Genomic DNA, 26,126 nt, shown 5'->3' on the forward strand with positions numbered 1-26,126 from the left:
TTCAATGAGACCCATGGGTCATCTTGTTCATGGGTAGGCAAACTAAGGCCCAGGGGCCGGATCCGGCCCAATTGCCTTCTCAATCCAGCCTGCGGATGGTCTGGGAATCAGCGTGTTTTTACACGAGTAGAATGTGTCCTTTTATTTAAAATGCATCTCTGGGTTGTTTGTGGGGCCTGCCTGGTGTTTTTACATGAGCAGAATGTGAGCTTTTATTTAAAATGCATCTCTGGGTTATTTGTGGGGCATAGGAATTCGTTCATTCCCCCCCCCCCAAATATAGTCCAGCCCACCACATGGTCTGAGGGACGGTGGACCGGCCCACAGCTGAAACAGGTTGCTGACCCCTGTATTTGAAGATGGCTATCATATCTCCTCTCAGTCTCCTCTTTTCCTAGCTAAACATACCCAGCTCCTTCAACTGTTCCTCATAAGGCTTGGTTTCCGGACCCTTGATTCCTCCTCTGCACACATTCCAGCTTGTCAACGTCCTTCTGAGATTGTGGTGCCCAGAATTGGACACCATATTCCAGGTGTAGTCTGACCAAGGCAGAAGAGAGTGGGACTATTACTTCCCTTGATCTGGACACTAGACTTCGGTTGACACAGCCTAGAACAGCAGTGACTTTTTTTGCTGCTGCATCACACAGTTGACTCATGATAAGCTTGTGGTCTACCAAGACTTCTAGATCCTTTTCACATGTACTGCTAGTAAGCCAGGTGTCCCCAATCCTATATTTCTGCATCTAGTTCTTCCTGCCTAAGTGCAGAACTTTACATTTGTCCCTATTGAAATTCATTTTGTTAGCTTGGGCCCTGTTCTCCAATCTGTTAAAGTCATTTTGAATTCTGATTCTGTCTTCTACTGAATTAGCTACCCCTCCCAGTTTGGTATCATCTGCAAATTTGATGAGCATCCCCTCAATTCCTTCATCCAAGTAGTTTATAAAGACATTGAACAACAACGGGGCCAGGACAGAAACTTGTGGCACCCCACTTGTCACTTTTTCCTAGGATTGTGAGGAACCACTAATGACCGCTCTTTGGGTTTGGTCCACCAACCAGCTACAAATCCACCTTACAGTTACCTCATTTAACCCACATTTTACCAGCTTCCTCACAAGATTATCATGGGGGACTTTGTCAAAAGCCTTACTGAAATCAAGATACACTACGTCCACACCATTCCCCTGATTCGCCAAGCTTGTTACTCCATCCAAAAACAAACAAAAAAAGAGATCAGACTGGTTTGTCATGGCTTATTTTTGAGAAACCTATGCTGGGTCTTAATAATCACAAGGGCTGGTTAATATCTGATTTTCAACATTGTGATATATCACCATCTAAACATCACAATATTTTGATATATCACGATATCTGAAATAAGGCTGAAGCTATATAGAAGTGAATGTGGGAATGTCCTGGCAACTGCTAAAACCTATCGGTCTAATTCTAAAACTGATAAATTTTTACTTACTCTTAACATATTGTTACAACTGCTATGTTACAGTATTACTGTACTGATAATGTTTAAATTATCACATTTTCTCTAAAATTTAAGCTGTAAAATTTAATCAGTAACATAGATATCAAAGGTAAGGTGAGAGAATGTTCCCTAAAAAATTAATTACGTTACAAAACAAGTAAAAGGCCAATTCAGTGTCACTTTTAGTTATTCAAGTATTGAGTATAAAAGGTAAAAGGTAAATGACCCCTGGACAGTTAAGTCCAGTCAAAGGCAACTATGGGGTGCAGCGGTCATCTCACTTCAGGCCAAAGAAGCCAGCGTTTGTCCACAGACAGCTTTCTGAGTCATGTGGTCAGCATGACTAAACCGCTTCTGGTGCAACAGAACACCGTGACAGAAACCAGAGTGCACAGAAACGCTGTTTACCTTGCTGCCGCAGTACCTATTTATCTACTTGCACTGGTATGTTTTCGAACTGCTAGGTTGGCAGAAGCTGGGACAGAGCAATGGGAGCTCACACCGTCACACGGATTTGAACTGCCAACCTTACAATCGGCAAGCCCAAGAGGCTCAGTGGTTTACACTACATCCCACAACTCAAGTTATTTGATTGATAGTTAATTTTCTTTTCTAAACCAAGCCAAAGTAGAAAGAATGGAATGGATAAATTTTAACAGAACAAAATATTTTTAAACAAATTTATATATATATTTTGCCAGGAAAAATTGCATTTCTTTTATAAACCAGGCCAAACCAGAAAGAATGGATAAAATTTTACAGAACAAAAAAATATTAAATGAAATTTATATTTTTTTTGCAATGAAAATCTGCATTTCTGCACTCTCTGGCAATAGAGATGTCATTTGCCTTTGAAGAACATTGCCAGCAGTGCTGAACACATTTTCAGATGGCACACTTGTTCCGTTTTTTGGATAGCCAAATATTTCTTTGCAAGCTCTTTCAACTTTGGGAAGGATGCCTCATGTCCCATATCAGAGGGCATTCATCAATGTCCTCTGTTGGCATCGCCATATAGTCTGTGGGTTGCTTCTGCCCCAAAAGAAAGGCGCACACAAAAAACACAGGGGGTCCCCCCTTTTATTCTGAGACGACTTGCAAGCCAACTTGGTATCCCTCCCCCTTGCAGCAACATAGTGCAAGCAACTTGGAAGGGAAAGAGAGAGAGAGCACAGCTAAAAAAGAAGTTCCTTGGAAGGGTAGTACTAACAGAGAAGCTCATCACTGGAGCAAGGAAGGGAAAGGGTTAACACAGAGGAGGCAGGGGAGACTCTAGAGATGGTTTCTGAAAGATCTGATTCTCCATCAGGCTGCAGTTTTTGCTCAACCTTTTGTAGCTATTTGTAGCAATAACCTGTTCTCAAAGAGACAGAGATTTTTAGAGGGTCATCTTTTCTCAACCTGTAGCTATTTGTAGCAATGGCAGGGGAGAGCTCACCAGTTCTCAAAGAGGCAGAAATTTTTACAGGCAGCTGTTTTTGCTCAGCCTATTGTAGCTACAGTCATACCTCATGATGAATACGCTTCGGGTTAGGCAAATTCGGGTTGCACTCCGCGGCGACCCTGGAAGTAACAGAGCGCGTTACTTCTGGGTTTTGCCGCATGCGCAGACAGTCAAAATTATGTCACGTGCATGTGCAAAGCGCCGAAACATGACATGCGCAGACACAGGTTACGTTCGCTTCGGGATGCAAACGGGGCTCCGGAACGGATCCCGTTTGCATCCTGAGGTACCACTGTATTTCTAGTGATGGTGGGGAGAGCTAACCTGTTCTCAAAGATGTGGTGATTTCTGCAGCAGCCAGCTGGCAGGGAAGAGCTGACCAAGGCAGCGTTAGCAAGGGATGACTGTGGAATTATCTGTTCTGGGACCTTTCCTGGTACTGATGTCAAGTTCACTTGTCAGTAGTTCCCTGGGTCTTCATTTCCCCCCTTTTTGAAAATGGGGACATTTGCTCACCTCCAGTCTGCAGGGACCTCACCTGTTCTCCAAGAATTCTCAAAGATCATAGACAAAGGCTCTGACATTGCATCCGCAAGCTCCTTTAGAACCCTTGGAGACAGCTCTCCAGGCCCTGTAGATTTGAATTCCTTTAGAGTAGCTAGGTGTTCCCTTACTACCTCTTTTCCTATATTGAGCTGCAGCTCCCTCCTTACATCATTTATTCTGTTATCACCAGGCTGTGCATCACCTTTATTTTGAGTGAAGACAAAGGCAAAGTAGATGTTGAGTAGCTCCGCCTTCTCTTTGTCACTCAACGGCATTTCTCCATCTTTTCCACACAGAGGACCTACCACTTGCTTGTTCTTTCTCTTCCTTCGGACACAGCCAAAGAACCTTTTTTTATTATTATTTTCAACCTCTCTTGCAAGCCTGAGCTCATTCTGAGCTTTAGCCAGCCTGACTTTCCCCCTGCAACTGTTGGCTACTCTGTGATTTCCCCTTTCTTCCATTTCTTATACATGCCCTTCTTAACTCTCAGCTCATCTGTAAAGCTCCTTTTACGGCCACACCGGTTTCCTTAGAAACTGTAGCACCTCGGCTTACGTTACCCTCGGGTAACGTACACTTCGGGTTGCAAAAGCGGCAAACCCAGAAGTGTTTCGCCGCATGCGCATGCGCAGAAGCGGTCCTTCCAGGTGCGGAAACCTCAGGATCCAACTGGAGCTCTGGAACAGATCCCGTCTGCAACCGGAGGTACCACTGTACACTTTAAAACTATGAAACCAGAGTATTTTTGTATCATGGCCCCAGCCCACTGAAGAGAATGAGAGCCCATATCCTATTGATTTCCCTTGGACTCACGCTTCACTCACCTTCTCTAGATTAGAGCCCAGAAGTGCCACGAAAGCTCCCCAATTTGAAAACAGATGTGTAGTTCATTCAACATGAAACTGCATTTTGTCATTTCCGAATTTCTATACTGATATAAAGAATCAGCAACTCAGTGCTTCTCCATTAGCAAGTGTCTCAAATTTGCCCTGTAGAATGAGCTTTATTACACTGTGGCAGAGCCACTTCTGAAGAAAACCTACACATTTTACCTATTTAGTTGCTACAAATAATACCTACCTCAAATGCCTTCGGTATTAGACCAGCGTGCCAGCTGCAGAGCTCATCAACATCATTCCCATTCATTGTATTCACAGACTGGTGCGTCAAACATGACTCATACTACTTCAGTCACAAAAAACTATCAGACATGCCACAACTTCCAAACAGAAGCAATGAGTGCCTCTGACCCACAGGACTCTTCGGGAAACAATAAAACCTTCTCTGCTTAATGAACATGTCAGCCAAACAGAAAAAGCCCGTATTGTCATGAATATTTTATGGTGAACTAGAAAATTGCTTTTAACAGCTATGTCTTCACAACATATTAGTATGATCAGATTCATGACGTCTACAAAAAAGTATACAAAGGCTATATTCAGAGTTTTAATGAGAAATGCCAAAGGCACAAATTAGGTTTAAATTATGAATAGGTTGTATTCTTGGAGTCCAGTCTTTTCAACACCACAAAAGAATATAATACAGATTTTCAATGATTATGCTACTTTTATTATAGATAGATCACTGTCTTAGTTATCATTTTAACACCAAGTTAAAACATGTATACTGAGAAATTAAATTTTTCCAAAGATTGCCTATGTAAAAAACGAACCTCCAAGACATTTTACTTATAAAGTGTAAAATGAAAATGTATTTATAGTGAATTTGTTTTACACACACACACACACACACACACACACACACACACACTTCACTCTGACAATGCTCATACATTTTTTAAATCTAAAGTTTTAAAATTATGGTCAAATAAAATATATTCCATCATACCTGCAACCCACTGTCTGCAAGTAAGTATGTGTGTGTGAATTCACAATATATATTTTCCACCCTTAAAAAGGTGCTTAAAAAACACATTAAAATCCCCGCCAAAGAAATCAAGGCAACACTTGCAGATGCTCTGCTTGGGCAAAGGGGCTTTTAAAATCCACCTTCCAAACAGCCGTCTCTCGACAAGCCTCCTCCCAATAAGACCCTCTTAGCTAGCAACCCATAAAGTACAGGGGACTCTTGCTGGAAGGAAACTTTGCCCCTCCCTCTCTAGGCGAGTGAAAGTGCTTTCTCCTTGCTAATGGTGGCAACACATGAAAGATTCAGCACTCCACTGCCCCACAGTTAATTCAACACACAATATATGAGGAACACAACTATCTAACCAACATTTTGAATTTATTGCTATTTTAGTCTACCAGAAACCTAGTCTCTGAACTTGAACCCACCAACATAGTTTCTCACCTTATTTCCTGTGTGTATCAATGTGCAATGATCATCTTGAGTATCTTAAACTATTTCAGACACTAAAATCCTTGCACAAGAACTCAACATATATTTTACAAGTCCTTCAGAATTTTAGATCAAGTTAATGGCTGCCAAACAATATTTTCATCTGAGAAAAATGTAGCATGTGATTTGGGTATGTGCAACATATATCAAATGGAAATTATAATAAATTCAAAGGAACATTCAAACAAATGCTGTTAATTCTCAAGAATATATTAACACAAAGCCACTTAAGCAGACTAGCAACTCACTTAGAGGATAAACCCCCCCAGAATCCATTTAAAAATTATCTCTAAAATTGTTCACTGAGCATCATTTTTCTTCTGCTCAATATTTGTCACAAATACACGCTTAACAGTATTATTGCTTAGAAGATTGCACTGTATATGCATGGCACTCTATTCACAGTCCACACTTCAGTAAATGTCAAAATTTGCTGAAACACTAAGAGACAGTGAGATCATAGCTATTTATAGAAACAAGCTTCTGCAGTATCTGACTGCAGTGCCAAGATACAGGAATGATATTTTTATTGAAGCTGTAGTAGAACATACCTCAACATGGAATAATAGCAAGCTATAGCATATATCACCAGATATTTGTCCATTCTGTTTTAAAAGCCTTTTTAGTCACAAATAATATAATATGCTGAACACTATGAAGCTAGACTAAGGATTCAAACCAGAAGATAAAAATCAAGCAGAACTTTAAAGCATAACATGTAAGTAATATGGTTTATATATTGCAAACCATATTCAAACTGGAAGTCCTTCACAGTAAGACACTAGGATGAGCTCAGCACAGACAATATGTGCTAGTCTCTCAACGCTGATAAGGCGATCTGGAACATGCTCCCATGTTAGAATAATAGAACTACAGAATTGTAGCGTTGGAAGGGACCCCAGTATCAATGTAGGAATCTCAAATAAGCATCCATGACAGAGGGCCATCTAATCTCTGCTTAAAAACCTCCAATGTCTGCCACCTCTTGTGTGAGTCTGTTTCACAGTTGAACAGGTCTTAATGTCAGAAAATTCAGTCCTTTCTCCAAACTATGAGAATTTTCCCTGTGTTTTTTGGGGGGTGGGTGGGGGTGGGATAGGCAGAGAGGTAACCATGGTCAGGATTACATGTGCACCAAATTTATCTCCAAAAACAGAATCAGATGGAGAAATCCAAGTCCTAAAAGGGAAACACAATACAGTTCCTGCCTTCTGTAATAGGAATTCTGAGGTCTTGTTGTTGTTTAGTCGTTTTCAACTCTTCGTGACCCCATGGACCAGAGCACACCAGGCACTCCTGTCTTCCCCTGCCTCCCGCAGTTTGGTCAGACTCATGTTTGTAGCTTCGAGAACACTGTCCCACCATCTCGTCCTCTGTCATCCCCTTCTCCTTGTGCCCTCCATCTTTCCCAGCATCAGGGTCTTTTCCAGGGAGTCTTCTCTTCTCATGAGGTGGCCAAAGTATTGGAGCCTCAGCTTCACGATCTGTCCTTCCAGTGAGCCCTCAGGGTTGATTTCCTTAAGAATGGATAGGGTTCATCTTCTTGCAGTCCATGGGACTCTCCAGAGTCTCCTCCAGCACCATAATTCAAAAGCATCAATTCTTTGGCGACCAGCCTTCTTGATGGTCCAGCTCTCACTTCCATACATCACTACTGGGAAAACCATAGCTTTAACTATACGTACCTTTGTTGGTAAGATGATGTCTCTACTTTTTAAGATGTTGTCTAGATGTGCCATCACCTTTCTCCCAAGGAGCAGGCGTCTTTTAATTTCATGACTGCTGTCACCATCTGCAGTGATCATGGAGCCCAAGAAAGTAAAATCTCTCACTGCTTCCATTTCTTCCCCTTCTATTTGCCAGGAGGTGATGGGACCAGTGGCCATGAGCTTCGTTTTTTTGATGTTGAGCTTCAGACCATATTTTGCGCTCTCCTCTTTCACCCTCATTAAAAGGTTCTTTAATTCCTCCTCACTTTCTGCCATCAATGTTGTGTCCTCTGCATATCTGAGGTTGTTGATATTTCTTCCGGCAATCTTAATTCCGGCTTGGGATTCATCCAGCCCAGCCTTTCGCTTGATGAATTCTGCATATAAGTTAAATAAGCAGGGGGACAATATACAGCCTTGCCATACTCCTTTCCCAATTTTGAACCAATCAGTTGTTCCATATCCAGTTCTAACTGTAGCTTCTTGTCCCACATAGAGATTTCTCAGGAGACAGATGAGGTGATCAAGCACTCCCATTTCTTTAAGAACTTGCCATAGTTTGCTGTGGTTGACACAGTCAAAGGCTTTTGCATAGTCAATGAAGCAGAAGTAGATGCCTTTCTGGAACTCTCTAGCTTTCTCCATAATCCAGTGCATGTTTGCAATTTGGTCTCTGGTTCCTCTGCCTCTTCTAAATCCAGCTTGCACTTCTGGGAGTTCTCGGTCCACATACTGCTTAAGCCTGCCTTGTAGAATTTTAAGCATAACCTTGCTAGCGTGTGAAATGAGTGCAATTGTGCGGTAGTTGGGGCATTCTTTGGCACTGCCCTTCTTTGGGATTGGGATGTAGACTGATCTTCTCCAATCCTCTGGCCACTGCTGAGTTTTCCAAATTTGCTGGCATATTGAGTGTAACACCTTAACAGCATCATCTTTAAAAAATTTAAATAGTTCAGCTGGAATATCATCACTTCCACTGGCCTTGTTATTAGCAGTGCTTTCTAAGGCCCATTTGACTTCACTCTCCAGGATGTCTGGCTCAAGGTCAGCAACCAGACTACCTGGGGTATACAAGACATGCATTTCTTTCTGGTATAGTTCCTCTGTGTATTCTTGCCACCTCTTCTTGATGTCTTCTGCTTCTGTTAGGTCCTTTCCACTTTTGTCTTTTATTATGGAAATCTTTGTACGAAATGTTCCTTTCATATCTCCAATTTTCTTGAACAGATCTCTGGTTTTTCCCATTCTATTGTTTTCCTCTATTTTTTTGCATTGCTCGTTTAAGAAGGCCTTCTTGTCTCTCCTTGCTATTTTTTGGAAATCTGCATTCAATTTCCTGTATCTTTCACTATCTCCCTCGCATTTTGCTTGCCTTCTCTCCTCCGCTATTTGTAAGGCCTCGTTGGACAGCCACTTTGCTTTCTTGCATTTCCTTTTCATTGGGATGGTTTTAGTTGCTGCCTCTTGTATAATGTTACGAGCCTCCATCCATAGTTCTTCAGGCACTCTGTCCACCAAATCTAAATCCTTAAACCTGTTCCTCACTTCCACTGTGTATTCATAAGGGATTTGACTTAGATTGTATCTTACCGGCCCAGTGGTTTTTCCTACTTTCTTCAGTTTAAGCTTGAATTTTGCTATAAGAAGCTGATGATGTGAGCCACAGTCAGCTCCAGGACTTGTTTTTGCTGACTGTATAGAGCTTCTCCATCTTTGGCTGCAGAGAATATAATCAATCTGATTTCGATGCTGCCCATCTGGTGATGTCCATGTGTAGAGTCGTCTCTTGTGTTGTTGGAAAAGAGTGTTTGTGATGAACAGCTTGTTCTCTTGACAAAAGTCTATTAGCCTTTGCCCTGTTGTTCCAGTTGTTCCTTTTATCTCTTGACTCCCTACTTTAGCATTCCAATCCCCTATAATGAGAAGAACATCCTTCTTTGGTGTCATTTCTATAAGGTGTTGTAAGTCTTCATAGAATTGGTCAATTTCAGTTTCTTCAGCACCAGTGGTTGGTGCATAAACTTGGATTACTGAGATGTTAAAAGGTCTGCCTTGGATTCGTATCGAGATCATTCTATCATTTTTGAGTTTGCATCCCAGTACAGCTTTTGCCACTCTTTTGTTGACTATGAGGGCCACTCCATTTCTTTTACGGGATTCTTGCCCACAGTAGTAGATGTGATGGTCATCCGAACTGAATTCGCCCATTCCCGTCCATTTTAGTTCACTGATGCCCAGGATGTCAATATTTATTCTTGCCATCTCATTTTTGACCACATCCAACTTATCAAGGTTCATGGTTCTTACATTCCAGGTTCCTATGCAATATTTTTCTTTACAGCATTGGACTTTCCTTTCGCTTCCAGGCATATCCGCAACTGAGCGTCCTTTCGGCTTTGGCCCAGCCGCTTCATCAGCTCTGAATCTACTTGTACATGTCCTCCGCTCTTCCTCAGTAGCATGTTGGATGCCTTCCGACCTGAGGGGCTCATCTTCCAGCATCATAGGTATATGTTAAATGTTCATAAGTGTACCAACCAAGCACGTACATAGATCAGCACAGGAAGCCTGACCTGGAACCATTTTGAATCCCAAACTGTCCCAAACTGACCAAATGTTTTCTCTGCAAGGTCAAAGGAAAATGGAAAAGCCTCCCCATTGTCTTTTCCTTCACAAATCCTGTCTTAAGGGTATGTCTGTGTTTGAATAGGGTGTGAGCCTGTGCCCAGGAACTAAGTATTTATCATTACAAAAGACTGGCCAGGCTCCCCAGGCAATCCAATCAAGTAACCTGCCAGACAGGAGATAAACAATGACAGGAGAAAAACAACATTCAAATTTCTGTTTTAGACCACCTTTTCTGTGATGTAGGTATGATGTATCTGGGGGGTGGTCTTAGGTTACACCCCTTCTGTGATGTATGTATGATGTTTCTGGGGGTGGTCTTGATCTAGAGGGTGGCAATTTCAAAAGTCTTTATAAGGCCTTGCACGCCATTTTTCTGGGTTCATCCTCTCTCCTGCGTGTGAGGGGAGAACCCTGTTGCAACAGATCAATAAAGATCAAGCTTACTAGCTGCTTTGCTTCTCAATATTCTCGGGTTGGCCTCTGTTATTTTCTCCTACCAAAAGGGAACCTATGTAAGGACTCTATATGGGCTCTTGGATACCCCATAAGGGAAAAAGGGCAGATTTTTGTTTACAACACTTCCAATCAGGGTTACAAGATTGGGAGCACTATGCTTCATTCACATGTCATGCAAAAATGTGGTTTAGCACAATGAATGAACAGGAATGAGCCTCAGCAACCCTTAGGCTGCCACATTCCCTCACCCAAGTCAGGATGCTTTCGGAAGCTTTTACTTTCAGTTTTGGTTAACCACAGCTTGCCATGCCATCCAGACCCAGAACTGTGCTTAAAATTAACTACAATGAATGGAATGGTTTGAAGTTGCTTCCTTTAAGCAAAGCCTGGTGAACATTAACCAATTTATCACTCCCACACTACCTCCAGCTACACACAAAGAGGAATCCAAAAACCCAAAGCACAACCAAGAGCTGGTTCATGAATAAATATAAACCAATGTTTAGCACAACACGCAGTTTAGAATGAACCTGAGCAAAGCCTCAGGCTTGTTTGCTTCCCCTTCTTTTGCTGCACAACTGGGAAAGTGACTTCTGGAATTTCATTCAATTTCCACCACCTCTTAGATCACACTTTAAAAACAAACTGGATGCTTGATTATACAAGCTTCATAACCCATGGTTTAGCAATGACTTGCTGTGAAACAAACCAGAGTGTGCTTTATAATAAAGCTAGAGAAGGCTCTCAGCTATTGGCACACAGTAAATGAAGGATAAGCCAGAACAGGCATCAGGCCACAAAGGCCTTTAGAGTAACAGTGTTCAGGTGGGGAGATGTTCCTGACCCAAAGCTTATCTTTTCCTTCTTTGGCTACTCGGTATGTACTACTGCCCATCCGCCAATACCAGACACAAAATAGTATCAAATGTGCCCTTTGGGGACAACATTTAAAAACATGGAGAGGCATATAAATTCTAGCTAGTTCCATGAATTGATTATCTAGAGCAGTGGTAAGCAATATACTGCCTTCCATATGTTCTGGACTACAACTTCCATCATTGCTAACCTTTGGCCATGATGATGGGAATTGTGCTTCAGAATATCTGGAAGGCCCTAGGTTGCCTCTCCCTATCTAGATCCCTTACGGCCGGCTTTCAGAACTCAAATTGACTTGGAGGGTGACTTGCACAGGGAGATTGGGGAGGGCATAAGGATTCCAGCTGAGCGTTCTCAGTGGTGTTACCCCAGTTGTGGATTCCTCTTCTTAGCCCTCTTCTCCCTTCTGAGTAACCTTTCCTAATCTGGTTAAATCTCTTCCCCCCCCCCCCCGCCACGTGTTTCTCATTATGATTGACCCTATGCTGCTATTGACCTTTTTCCTAAGCTAACAGCAGTGGCAGGAGTGGTGAGAATTTCCATTAGAGTTGTGAGAGTGGAAGGAAAGGTCTACCATTTCCCTCTCTGCAATTCCTCTTTTGCTGCTGAGTTGACTGGGGAACAGGTAAGCATAGTGAAAACGAGGCTGGACTACAAAAATAAATTAATTTGTATCTGGAGCCCCCCCCCCCCATTTCCTGTTGATTAGTGGGAGGGTATTTTGTGGGCCATGTAACATTAAACAGTGGGCCAGTGTTGGCCAGGGGAGTGGGGTGGACTGCACACTTCTGAATGAGAAATAGAAAAAAAATGTCATGTATCTTGGAGACTACGTGTACAGATCAGAATATGTGCATACTACCTGGAGAACCAATGGAATGCAGTCAAGGTATGTACATTTCCAAGGCCTGTGGGAGATTATTAATAATGGCTGGAGAATGCAGAAACGTTAGTCAATATATGCACATTCCCCAATGCCTGATGAAGACCAGGAAATGACCAGAAAATAATGACCAGGAGATGTACACAATTCCCCGGGTTATGAACACATTCTCTATAAGGCAAGAATTTGCAGCGACCACTTGTCATACACATTAGCAACTTAACATACATACAAAATTCCCCTTAACATACATATGTAATTATGCTTCCTTTCCCCACAGATGTGCAAACACAAAGAATTGTTCAATAAATCTGTATACCGAGTATGAGAGTTGTATATGTGTGTGCATGTGACAGAGTGATGGAGATTGATAATATTTCTACAATCAACTCAATATTCAAAAACCTGGCCATCCTTTTAGTTACCAAATATCATTCCATCCTATTTTCCTATACAAATTAATTATAGGTTAGTACCAATCAATAGCATCACATATAATCAAGCAGATTACAATGATAACATATATATAACAATTGCAGCATAGGCCAAGATTATAAATACAAACATTATCTCAATACTATTTTAATTAGCTTGAATAAATTCTGCAATTAATATCTAACCCATATCTATTCCATTCTAGCTCATAATATTCTTTCTTTACCATGTTATTCAAATAACCTGTAAAGAATATAGGGGTTGCTCATGCGTAAGTTGCCGCCACTCCTGCTATATTGCCTTGTTAAACCTTTTCTGTCTGGACAGCCCTTCACTTCGTGGCTGCCTCAGTCGCTAGCAGAATCCGTCAGTGGGCGTTTCTTAAACCTTTTCCAGCATAAAAGCTGTTTGACGCCAAGTCTCCTCCTACTCTCCCTGCGCGGAAGTCTTCTGCGCAGGGAGGGTGTGGGTAGCAGAGGACCCGTGCTCTCCCCGCTGGTGTCCAGCGAAGAGTCCTGGAGCCCTCTCGCCGATTCCCCCATCTGCCCCCCTTTGTCCCTGGTGTTGCGCTGATTTCCTTCCCCCGCTGAGCTGCCTCTCTCCCTGCTGGGCCCTTCTCCAGCATCATTTGAGAGCCTTCCCTCCGCCTCTGGCTCCGATGTCAGTTCCCTGACATAACCTAACACCACAAATAGATCTAATGATATTATATAACTTAATATTACCTATAATGGATAGTTAACCTTTTTCCAAAAAAAGGTAATTTCTGTCATATCTACTCATTCCAAAGAATAATCACCATTTCATAAACCCAGGGACAGGCATATAAAGAAATCAGCCCTAACAGACCATATTTACACAGATGAGGCATCAACATAAAACTCAAAGGTTGATATAAAAATTAGTAAAACTATTTGGCCGCAGCTTTGCTTTGTTTACTTCCTTCAATATCCTTCCCGTTTCCATTGTTAAGTATTATTTTTCCATAGTTGACATTAAATATTACAAATAATCTATGCTCCAAATGATTCCAAAAGTATCAAGTTACAGATCTCCCACCCCTTACAGAATGTTATGTACCATATACTTCTCACATATGGCATAATATTAAACAGCTTTATCTCTTACCAGAACTTGGCATATGGTTTACTCTGGCTGGATTTAACAATTCTACTGGCTGGTCCCTGCCAGAAAGTCCATCTGAAAAAAAGAGAGAAACCCACCTAGTGTTAGTAGCTCCAGCAGGTTAAAGTTCACCAGAGGTTCTGAAGACATGACCTGATGAAAAAATAGAGGCAAAGAAACTGAGCTACGGTTCTCAAAATATATATATATAGTTTTCAGGTATAAGTACAATTTACATTACAATATATTTTGTTTCAGTATTCAACTGTATTGAACTAAATTTTATGTAAGAACATGGTTGTTTTTACACAGTGTGTTTATATTACTGGCATTTTGTACCTTGCATTTAAATTGTAAGCAACTGTTGTAGCCTATGATACCTAATACAATACAAATTGATCATTCTAACAGTTTGGTTAAGTTATTGGTAAATGATTTGTAGAAACTTTATTAAGTTCATACTTAATAGCAAGTTGCAAAAGAAGCTATTATAGAGTTACCGGTAATAAAAACACACTGCGCAAAGTAATGAACAATTCTGAGAATTTTGGGTTCCTTTTTATTAAGTGCATGAAATGAAACTACAATCTGGAACTGTCTGGGGGCTTTTCACTGCTGTTATAATACAAAATACGGATTGTATTATAAGAATTATTATATTATGAGAAATATATATATTTCTTATAAATCCTTATTGTATATTAAACAGTCCAATACAGCAATTAAATTAAATTCAATTGTAAAAAAAGACAAAATAAGTTTTTCAACACACAACTGAGATGTGAAGAAGACAATGTTTTAAGAAAGGTTTACTTTAAATGGTATAAGCAGAAATTCATGCTGTCAAAGCACTTTCCTGGTTATAATTTTTCTGGGCCACTGTGAAGGGAGCCCACTGTGCCCCTGGGTCAGGAGCTGCCACGGCCGGCCACCACAGCGGAGAAAAGTGGAGGGCAGCACTGCTGCAACTCTCCTCTCTCTGCCCCCGGGGGGTCAGGCTGGACACAGCTGGCAGTGTAGGGCCGATGAGGGAGCCTGTTGTTGGAGGCACCTGGTCATGCCCCCTCAAAAAAAAATATGCCCGAGACCACAGTGCCCACAGCTCCCCCACACACTACGCCATTGACCCACGTCTTGCTGATCTTTTCGGGATGCTGAAGAGATCAGTGTAAAGGCGGCTTTCCAAGAAGGTCCTGCCCATCAGCTGGCATCACTAGTAACATAAGCAGATGGGCAGGTGGGCATGGTTTGGAGGAATGGCTTTACAGGCCAAACTGGACCCCCCCCCCAAGTGGGCCCAGACTGGCCCACAGGCCAGAAGTTCCCACCTACAATGTGTGGCCATAGCCATACGCGATTTCCTCAGGAACAGAAAGTCATTTCCAGCTGCTACCACTATCTGATCATCCAGATATAAAGCTGACCCCTAAGCTGATTTTTCAAGTTGAGTACATCTCCCTTCAACTCCTAATCCACAGTCTCCCTCCCTCCTGACCAGGAATACATCTGTCTTGTACTGAGCTTCACAATGAGAACCTTGAAGCACCAGTTCAGAACCCCATTTTACCACATCTCACATATAATTTAGTAAAGAAAAACAACACATTGGGTCTAACTAGAGAGGAATAAGTTATATCATTGTAGCTGAAAATGATACTCCCCAACTAAAAAAGTAGAGAAAAAGACAGCAAATACAACATTCTGAAGGCAAATCACATTTCTATTTCTACAGTCATTGGCCAGGAGTGTACAGTGCAGACTAGAACAGTGCAGGTCATAGAACATCGAGATATAAATTTGGCAATTGTGAGGTAAAATGTCAGAATAGTTCTTATTCAGTAGCTATTATGCTGTGCTCTCTTTGAAAAAGATTTGACTATCTCATATTACTAATGGCTTCAATGACCCACTAAAGAAAAAAGAACTCTGCTAGTGGCCAGCCAGAAGAGAAGGGAACCTTCCTCCAGTCGCTAGACTTGGCCAGCAAGATACAAAACATTACACGGCAACCACCTACAATTCCCAACGACAAAGAATAATTCGGAAGAACGGAACAAGGAAAACTGAAGTAAAAGGCAAAGAGGACAGGATAAAATGGGGGTTCACTGAGGCTATGCTTCTTATATAGAAGGGAACCTCACAAGTCAAACTTTCTGTTTATGGTTAGCTGAACTTTCTGGTCCTCCTTCAGCAGAGCATACATTTCCATTCCACCTTAAGGAACGGACATGGAATTGTTACGTGTCACGTGTCTGTTTACATTCCAACACAATATGCTGGGAACTTCCGTTGTGTGTATAGCTTTTGCTTTTACCTGTTCTCTCTGAGACGACATGAGAGAGAGACGATGTTTCTTTGTCCTGATTTATGATTAATAAATCTGTAGTTGTAGTATGCTTCCACAAGCCACATGCCTATTCTGTATGCGTAGTTCGATCTGCTGATAGTGTGCCGTGGCTCAGAAGCCCGGGTCACTGATTTATGTCAGAGCAAAGGCAATGGTCTTCACGGCTGGAAGGAGTCGGCCGAGCTGGGGCTAGCCAGCTGGCCTCCCAGCCCTCTGCATGTCGACAATGTCCACTGAGGGCAGGAGAACCCATATTCACAGAACTTGTTGCAAGATCCTCCTGCCAAAGGATACTTTCACCAAAGCAGAGATTGGGTGGCCATCTGCCATGGGCGCTTTAGCCGAAATTCCTGCATTGCTGGTTGGACTAGATGACCCTTGGGTCCCTTCCAACTGTACAATTCTATGATTTTCTGTACCTTGCTTTTGAGCACTGTGTATTTTGCAGTGATTGAGTGTGAAATCATCACAAATTATAACCAGGCAAAAGTTTCCTATTTTTCTCTGAGAGAGCATTTTCAGTCATTTTGGATTGTCATCTCCCACCAGTAGGAGGCAGGGCCTGACTATGAGGAGGAGTCTTTGTATTGGGCTCCCCAGTTCTCCTTTAAGTGCACCTTACTTTTAAAATTATTTCTATCTATCTATCTATCTATCTATCTATCTATCTACCTATCATTCATTCATTCATTTCTAGTTGTTTATTCTCTCCCCCCCCCCATCCCAAGGAAGACTAGGATTCACGTGGATGGCGATCTCAGGATATCTAAAGTTCCAGCCTCTCCACTTTTCAGACTGAATGGATGGGTTAACTGAAAAGAGGAAGCTGTTTGCTTTCTCCTGCCTTTTTGCCTTCTCCTTTATGTTTTCTATGAAAACATGTTTATCCACCTTGGAGAATTCATTAAATGTGGTGGGGTGAAATCACAAGGCCACTCTACATATGTCCTGTAAGAGGATGTGGATGTGACCACCCCTCTATTATAATTATAAATTAAATTTCGATACCTCCCTTCATCTGAGGATCACAAGGCGGTTTAAAATTTAAAGACACAAAAATACATACTACAGTAACAAACAAAAATAATAACTCACTCCCCCCCACCACTTGATTGTGGGCATGATTCCCTATTGAACATCAATTTTACTCGAAGCCTGAGGACTATGTGGTCTGGGTGAACACCACCACATTCCCCCCAAAAGGCCAGAAACCCCAGCAATCTAATCTGCCTGGACAGGAGAATGGGAGAATTTTGTATGTGTGTTTGTTCATGTTGACTTGCTGTGTGTGTGCAACAAATATTTAGTCCTGCGGGAGGGGTGCCATTTACAGAAAACAATGAGAACTGGCTTGTAGCAGGTCATCTCTTGTGAACGCAGAAATGTAAAAAGCCACACAGTTGTGAATGCAGCCAAAAAGTCATGTGAGGAATTAAAAACGGTACTGTACTATGTTGATCCTTCAATCCAGGAAAGCATATCAGCTTCCCAGACAGAACAACCCCCCCCCCTCCTTCCCCCATACACTGTTCTCAAGGGCACATGAGGTGGGAAGCCTCCATTGTGGAAGCAGAAGTCATCTGAATCCTGCTCCGTGGGACTGAGGTTGAGTAAGGAAGAATAGAAGCCTTGATAATAATTAAGAAGTACTACTTTTCTATAAGCAATACTTAACAGTACACCTGCCCCAGATCTGTACTTGCAACACCACTAATACACACAAAGAACTTGTTTTCATCACATCCATGCCAGACTGCATGATTACTTCTGTTATCCTTTCCTTCCTCTGTCCTGAAAGTGATGGCTTCATTTACTATTACTATTTATTAAATTTGTATACTGCCCTTCATCCGAAGATCACAATATAAAAATACAAAGTAATTCATGGATGTGGTGGGCATGTTGCCTCAAAACAGAAGGAGTGTGCTTTCTTTATCCAAGATACTCATTGCCTTTCAGCTCAACTGCTGAGCAGACATTGGAACAGTGGCTTTCTAAAGGCAATTAAATGTGAGGGAAAGCGCATCCAGGCATGTAGAGCAGATGCCCTTGTCTGAGAGAACAAGATCCATTTTCTATTCATGCCAGAACATTTCCCAGTGCTCTATGCCTTTTAAAAACTTGCCTACTTGCCTGATAGACAGAGTAAGTGAAAAATTGTAATACATTTTTGTTGAAATACGTGCAATACACTAAAATGTAAAGAAATTGTTCCTTCAGCAGATTCCTGAAGAGCACAATATCACAGACAACCCATGCATGTTGAATGACAAAAGTCACCAGCCATTATGAAAAAGTTTGAAGTACTAGCTTTACTCAAAATAATTCAACTGTTTGTCAGGGGCTGGAAGACATTATACAGCCGAATCACAATCCCAAACATTGATAAATATTTTTGTACCGCAAATGTACATTGGGAGGCAGCAATTTGGGAGCGATATTAAATGAAAAGGATGCTTATCCCCATGAAACATCCCTAACAAATGCCAAAGATACAGCTGCTTTTCTACAAGCAAGGCTTCCAGATCAGTTTCCAAAGCAAACATGTGAAGATGACACAGTTTGGAAGCACATCTTAGTAATGTAAAGGTTTGAATATACCCTCTTGGCGTGGTGCTCTGCACAGTTAGAGAAATCATTTATGAGTCTTTGGTCCAAATCCTGAAATGCTTCAAATCTTTTGAAGAGTAATGGTCTCTTCCATGCCCTCAATTTGCCCAGCATCCGGCCTACCAAAGTGGCCAGCCAAATGCATCACAAACACAGCAGGTGGATGGCGAGAAGCAGAATATCACCACCCGTTGCTCTGGACTTGCGAGACATTTCCAAAATGCCATGCAACCAGCAATGCCCTCACTCTTCCCTCATAGTTCGAGAATAAGGAGGTGAGCAGTGTGAGAAACTCAGATACCTAAGCTACTTCCCAAATTGCCCCTTAAACCTAGGTTACAGCTACTGCAAAGCTGAAAATGAATTGTATATATTGTTAACACAATAAAATTCAAAAAGCGTAATGTGGTTTTCCCACTTTTTTAGCTTCTGTTTTGATTCCCATTGGTTATTTCAGGTGTATTTTGTGGCCTTTTGAAAAACAGAAGCAATTAATATTTCCAAAAAGAAAGCATCAAAAGTATCCCAAACCATACCATTGTATTTTGGGCAAATTAATCCAGAGTAACTACCATTTCCTGATTCCGTACTAACAACAGCACACACACCGGCGTGTTGAGTTGGGCCCAACATTAGGGAGGCCGTCACATGTGCATGACGTCACATGCCTCACCCCCGCCCCAGTCCAGCCAGGCCTGCTGGGACGCATGGGCGTCCCTTTGAGGAGCGCCAGAGCGCCTTCCCAGAAAGCGCTCTGGTGATCACCGCAGTGTGCGGGGAGGGTGAAAAACGCCCTCCACGCCTCCTGCACCCACCTGGCGGGCCAGCGCTTGCCCGAGAATGCGGCCTCAGCAGCACCGTCTCACGGCGCTGCCCAGCTGACCTGACCCAGGAGCTCCCTTGCACCTGCAGCCCTGTACAGACGAGGGGGGGTGGCCCGGCAACGCTACTGCCGCAGCCTCTCCTCCACTGGGCCAGACCTGACTCAGGAGCAGAGCTGAGGCTGGGCTCGAGTGCTTGCCTGGGGGCAGCTTGGGATTGTTGGAGGGGCTCAGCTCCCTGCCTACAAATATTGAGGGGGCTGAAGCCCCTTCCGTCTACTGTAGCTGGTGCCCCTGCCAACACATATTACAAGCCTGCACAACTGATGGCAGAGACACCCACCTTGAGAGTCCAGTTTGGTGTCCCTCAATCCCCCCACTCCAACATCTGTTTTGTTTTTAAGCACCACTGTGAGAGTCTAAGGTAAATAACACTTTATTATATTTTAGTATATATGCTGCCAAAGCAAGCGTGGTAAATTACACTCTAAAATGCACTACAAGCAGTGACTGTTTTAGGCGTGTCCTATATGTGTGTATGGGGATGTGGGTGGCGCTGTGGGTTAAACCACAGAGCCTAGGACTTGCTGATCAGAAGGTCAGCGGTTCAAATCCCCGTGACGGGGTGAGCTCCCGTTGCTCAGTCCCTGCTCCTGCCAACCTAGCAGTTTGAAAGCACGTCAAAGTGCAAGTAGATAAATAGGTACCACTCCGGCGGGAAGGTAAACGGTGTTTCTGTGCACTGCTCTGGTTTGCCAGAAGCGGCTTAGTCATGCTGGCCAGGGGTCCCTTTACCTTTATATGTGTATGACCAAGCAGGCGCACTGAACCCAGAAGTGACCCAAAAGTCACAAAATGGGGTGGGGCAGGGCAGGAGTGGGGTTTTTGCAGGCTTTTACAATAGATTTTCAAATATATGTGATTTCACTTAAATGCATGGTGCCTTGGAACTATGATGGAGTTTGAGGCTCAATTAAGTAAAGGGACCCCTGACCATTAGGTCCAGTCGTGGCCGACTCTGGGGTTGCTGCGCTCATCTCACTTTATTGGCCGAGGGAGCCGGTGTACAGCTTCCAGGTCATGTGGCCAGCATGACTAAGCTGCTTCTGGCGAACCAGAGCAGCGCACGGAAACACCGTTTACCTTCCCACCAGAGCAGTACCTATTTATCTACTTGCACTTTGGCATGCTTTCAAACTGCTAGGTTGGCAGGAGCAGGGACCGAGCAACGGGAGCTCACCCCGTCGTAGGGATTCGAACCGCCAACCTTTCGATTGGCAAGTCCTAGGCTCTGTGGTTTAACCCACAACGCCACCCGCGTCCCATAGTGGTTTATTAGAACACCACAAATAAAACATGATGGTATAGGTCCAGTAAGGAAAGTATCTCAGGATGCTAAGTACTGACAGAAACAGCGTATTTTAAAAAAAAAAAATACATACTTCAATGGCGCACAATACTTTGTGCCCCAAATTTTCAAGTTAAAAAAATCAGTCGTAACCTTTATGAAAGCATATTAACTTGCAATCTCTAATAATGTTTCTCTGGAATAAAAAAGCTTTTGTAGTTAAGATAAAATGGAAGTATGGCACCCTCAGTGTGGTGACCTCTGACATTAGAATGAACAAAGAGCACCAATATTTGAGGTTATTTTAAAAGCAGCAAGAAAAGTGCAATAATTCAACTTTTACTTCAACTTGAATTCATTTCAGGACAAAACAACCAGCTACTACTAATTTATATTTACTTCCCAAATGTGAAAATTATATTTTACTGCATGGCACTTCAATAAAAATAAAAAGTACCGTATTTTTTGCACCATAACACTCACTTTTTTCCTCCTAAAAAGTAAGGGGAAATGTCTGTGCGTGTTATGGAGGGAATGCCTACGGGTGGCATGGCTACGGATTTTCCTCCTCTAAAAACTACGTGCGTGTTATGGTCGGGTGCGTGTTATAGAGCGAAAAATACGGTATATGAATAGCCCTTGAGGATATCTAAGGTTCAAAATAGCAACACGGCAGTCAAAGTAAGTGGAGGAAAAGTTAACTCCTCCACACTATCAAAATACAGAGAATAAAATAATTCATTATTTTATGATAGCATTCACAAAACTATTAACATTTTCATCTGTTATTACTGGTGGCTAGCACATTAGCACATAAAAATCACTATATCCTGTTTCTGAACCCAATACTACTACATGGGTGGTGTTTCTTGGTCTCATCTATGCAGGACAAAATGTAGAGGCCTCTTTCATGCCAACATCTTATTCATAACGTGTCATCTCCACAAGACTGCATTGAGTAGCTAAACACACAGCAATTTGTGTTAATTAAAGCACAGAAGATACACTACCGGGGGGGGGGGGTTAGCAAAAATGTCACAGACCAAGATATACATAAGCCTGTCAATATGTGGTAACTTCCTAGCTATTAAAGGAGCAATTATATCAAAAATTGGGAGTTCAGAACTCCAAGTTTTGAAAAGTCCAGGTTTTGAAAAGAGCATGTACCCACATGATGAAAGCCTGGAAAGGCCCAAGCTGAGGGATGTGCTGAGAAACTTGAGAGACTGAAGCTGGCACAGGCTCAAAGAACAGGAACATCAGTAAAAAGAGACCCGACATACACAGAATCAGCACAAAGCAAAGTTTTGGGGAAGACAGTGTTCATGTTTACTTCCCAGCCCTCAGATCACAGTAAGTAGAAGGCACAGGGGCTGGAGGTATGAGATGCCACCCCAAGTCTAGCTGGTATGCACAAAGCTAGAGCAACAGCTGGCCAAGCTGGCCCAGTTGAAGCACATTGAAGGCTGTAATACAAGAGGCACTCCAGTGTCCCAATACTTTGGGGGCAGCAGATTCTGTAAGTCAGCTAGACAAAGCCTATCCAGCCCCTGCAGGAAGTTTTGAAGACACGGCTCCTTTAATTCTAGGCATCTTCCTAAGTTTCTGTTTGTGGAAGCTTTATGAATCCTTACAGAACACTTAGTCATACTTCTCCAAGGGTAAAAGGTAATGATAACGGGACAGTTAAGTCCCATTCAAAGGCGACTCTGGGGTTGTGGCGCTCATCTCGCTTTCAGGCCAAGGGAGCCGGCGTTTGTCCACAGACAGCTTTCCGGGTCATGTGGCCAGCAGGACTATTTAAAGACTATTTACAGAAATACTGTAAAATTAATGAATGTTAAAAGGACATTGGATTGAAATTAAGTGGTGTTAGTAATAAGATTAATAAGAATATGTAAATTTGGATTGATAATGACGGAAATTATATTTTTATCATAGTTTAAGATGTTGAATAAGGTTAAATGACAGAGGGTAAGAACTTGCTGAACTAAATATTTGAATTGGAATACAAAAAGGGAGGTGTGAGGAGGTCAAGAAACTAGTGAATAAGATATAATATCTGGAGGTATAATTTTTCTTCTTTTTCGGGGTGGGTTGGCGTTTGTTATGACTTCTTTTTTTTGTAACTGTCTTTCTGTTGAATATGTGTTCTGCTTTGTATTTTTTCTTATTCCTGAAAAATTTTGTGCTATGTATTTTATGTTTAAAACTTGTTTAAAATTTGTTTATGAAATTTAATAAATACATTTACAATAAATAAATAAACCACTTCTGGCACAATGGGACACTGTGACAAGTGCCAGAGCACATGGAAATGCTGTTTACCTTCCTGCCGCAGCAGTACCTATTTATCTACAGTTGCACTGATATGCTTTCAAACTGCTAGGTTGGCAGAAGCTGGTATCAGAAGGGAATGGGGCAGATCTTGCAATTTACCAGGGACAACTACAATGACCCACTGCTTCAGCTTCCACCACCATCTACCCCCACTACTTTAAAACTCTTCATAATTCCTCAAATTCTTCCATTTGTCATTTTCACCCAGAGTACCCTGTTAGATTTCTCTATTCATACCTGGTCCCAGATCCTGCTACATGTCTAACATCCCTCGTTCTTTGCAAGATCCTGATTAAAATTCAGAGACGGTAGGTTTCCTAACTTGCTCCATATTGTGTAAGTAGCCTTAAAACTCACATCATCTATCACTTCTGGTTTCCCATGGTAACAATTTGTTCTAGATAGAAAGGATTTTTGACCTTACCTGGATGGCTTTGAGAACTCATTGCTAGCAGAATTTAAACAAGTGTGAGAAAAAGAGGCTAGCTTCTGAGCAGACAACAGTCCTGGAGAGCTTCAGTGTTCCAATGGAACATAGAACGTAAATTCAGGAGGAAACACATTCATAGCCACCAGATAAATTCCAGATCAGAAAGACATTCTATGTTGTGAAGCAATGCAATCCAGCAAGACGGTAGACTATTCAAGTTGTTTTCAAAACGTAATCCTGTAAAGAAAAAAATGTCAAATGAATTTGGTTTCTTGCATACAGTGCTCATGCTCCCATACTTTACTGCTTGTTATCATCTTACATTTTAAGACACAACAGATCATGATATACCCCTATGCACCTCTCCCAGAATTTCTCCTTTTGCCTTATCTCACTCACACTGCGCAGTCATTTTTCAGGGCAACAGGAAAGGGTTTTTTAATAAATGCATCAAACAGAAAGTCTCAGCTGTTCGCCTATCAAGCAGCACTGGTTGAAATACAGGTTTTTAGCTAAATTCAGATATTAATTGTGCACATATGCTGACTCGGCCTCCCAATTTAGGGAGAATCTGCTGCTCCAGACACTCTAAGCAGAAGGCCTATTTTATGTTTTCCCTTCAACCCTCCTCCACCCCACCCTGGTGCCTCTCAAACTATCGTTACTCATCACCTGTAATTTCTCCTCCCCTTCTCTTTTCAGTTAACTTTTATCTTATCCCTTCTCCCAACAGAATATTAAAATCATGATAAAATATCAAACTTTAAAAACTTCCCTAAACCGGGCTGCTTTCAAGACGTCTTCTAAAAGTCAGATAGTTATTCATTTCCTTGTCATCTGATGGGAGGGCGTTCCACAGGGCAGATGCTACCACTGAGAAGGCCCTCTGCCTGGTTCCCTGTAACCTCACTTCTTGCAGTGAGGGAACCGCCAGAAGGCCCTCGGAGCTGGACCTCAGTGTCTGGGCCGAACAATGGGGGTGGAGATGCTCCTTCCAGGTATACTGGGCCGAGGCCATTTAGGGCTTTAAAGGTCAGCACCAATGCTTTGAACTGTGCTCGGAAACAAACTGGGAGCCAGTGTAGGTCTTTCTGGCGTTATATGGTCTCGGGGGCCACTCCCAGTCACCAGTCCAGCTGCCACATTCTGGATTAGTTGTAGTTTCCGGGTCACCTTCAAAGGTAGCCCCACATAGAGCACATGGCAGTAGTCCAAGCAGGAGATAACTAGAGCATGCACCACTCTGGCAAGACAGTCTTCGGGCTGGTAGGGTCTCAGCCTGCGTACCAGATGGAGCTGGTAGACAGCTGCCCTGGACACAGAATTGACCTGCGCCTCCATGGACAGCTGTGAATCCAAAATGACTCGCAGGCTGCACACCTGCTCCTTCAGGGGCACAGTTGCCCCATTCAGGACCAGGGAGCCCCCCAACCTGCCTGCCCCCCTGCCCCCGCCCCCCAAAAACAGTACTTCTGTAGTTTCCGGGTCACCTTCAAAGGTAGCCCCACATAGAGTGCATTGCAGTAGTCCAAGCAGGAGATAACTAGAGCATGCACCACTCTGGCAAGACAGTCTGTGGGCAGGTAGGGTCTCAGCCTGCGTACCAGATGGAGCTGGTAGACAACTGCCCTGGACACAGAACTGACCTACTCCATGGTCAATGGTATCAAAGGCTGCTGAGAGTTCCAGAAGAACTAGGAGACAGATTTCACCTTTGTCCCTAGCCCACCGGAGAACTTCAACCAACGTGACCAAGGCAGTTTCAGTCCCATGATGAGGCCTGAATTCTGATTGGAAGGGATCCAAATGGTCCGCATCCTCCAGGCATGCCTGGAGTTCTTCATGTCAGCACGGCTTAGGTTTGCAAAGTTGCATCTGAAGAAACTACAAGACTTCTGGAACAATGTGCTTTGGACAGACAAGACCAAAGTGGAGTTGTCTGGCCAAAATGCACAGCACCACATTTGGCCAAAGCCAAGCACAGCATATCAGCACAAACACCTCATACCAACTGTTAAGCAGGGTGGCAAAGCGGTGATGAGTTGGGCTTGCTCTGCAGCCACAGGACCTGGGAATCTTGCAGTCATTGAGTCGACTATGAACTCCTCTGTACAGAGAAGTATTCTAGGGTCAAACTCGAGGCCATCTGCCCAAAGGCTGCAGCTTGGCTGAGACTGGGTCATGCAATAGGACAATGGTCCCAAGAACATCAGCAAATCTGCAACAGAATGGCTGAAACAGAAAAGAATCAAGGTTTTGCAATGACCCAGTCAAAATC

The 26,126-nt window shown here is 42.7% G+C and overlaps 1 protein-coding gene across 6 annotated transcripts in view; it reads right to left on the bottom strand.

Annotated features, from left to right (window-relative positions):
• The window catches only part of HDAC4 (histone deacetylase 4), a 96,305-nt gene extending 72,318 nt beyond the window's left edge, over window positions 1–23,987 (bottom strand). For 4 of the 6 annotated variants that reach the window (XM_083472599.1, XM_083472598.1, XM_083472603.1 and 1 more), the window contains exons 1-2: window positions 23,843–23,987; window positions 13,956–14,027 (exon numbers count right to left, since the gene is read on the bottom strand). In XM_083472599.1, the coding sequence (XP_083328725.1) occupies window positions 13,956–14,027; window positions 23,843–23,864 (94 nt within the window). In that variant the 5' untranslated portion in view covers window positions 23,865–23,987. Of the gene's footprint in view, window positions 1–13,955; window positions 14,028–14,050; window positions 14,106–23,842 lie in introns of all 6 variants that reach the window. The other 2 variants (XM_083472601.1, XM_083472600.1) reach the window with 1 other exon arrangement.
• Between the last annotated feature and the right edge of the window lie 2,139 nt (window positions 23,988–26,126).

Source organism: Podarcis liolepis, assembly GCF_965112155.1.
Source record: "Podarcis liolepis genome assembly, chromosome: 1".
NCBI lineage: Eukaryota > Metazoa > Chordata > Lepidosauria > Squamata > Lacertidae > Podarcis > Podarcis liolepis.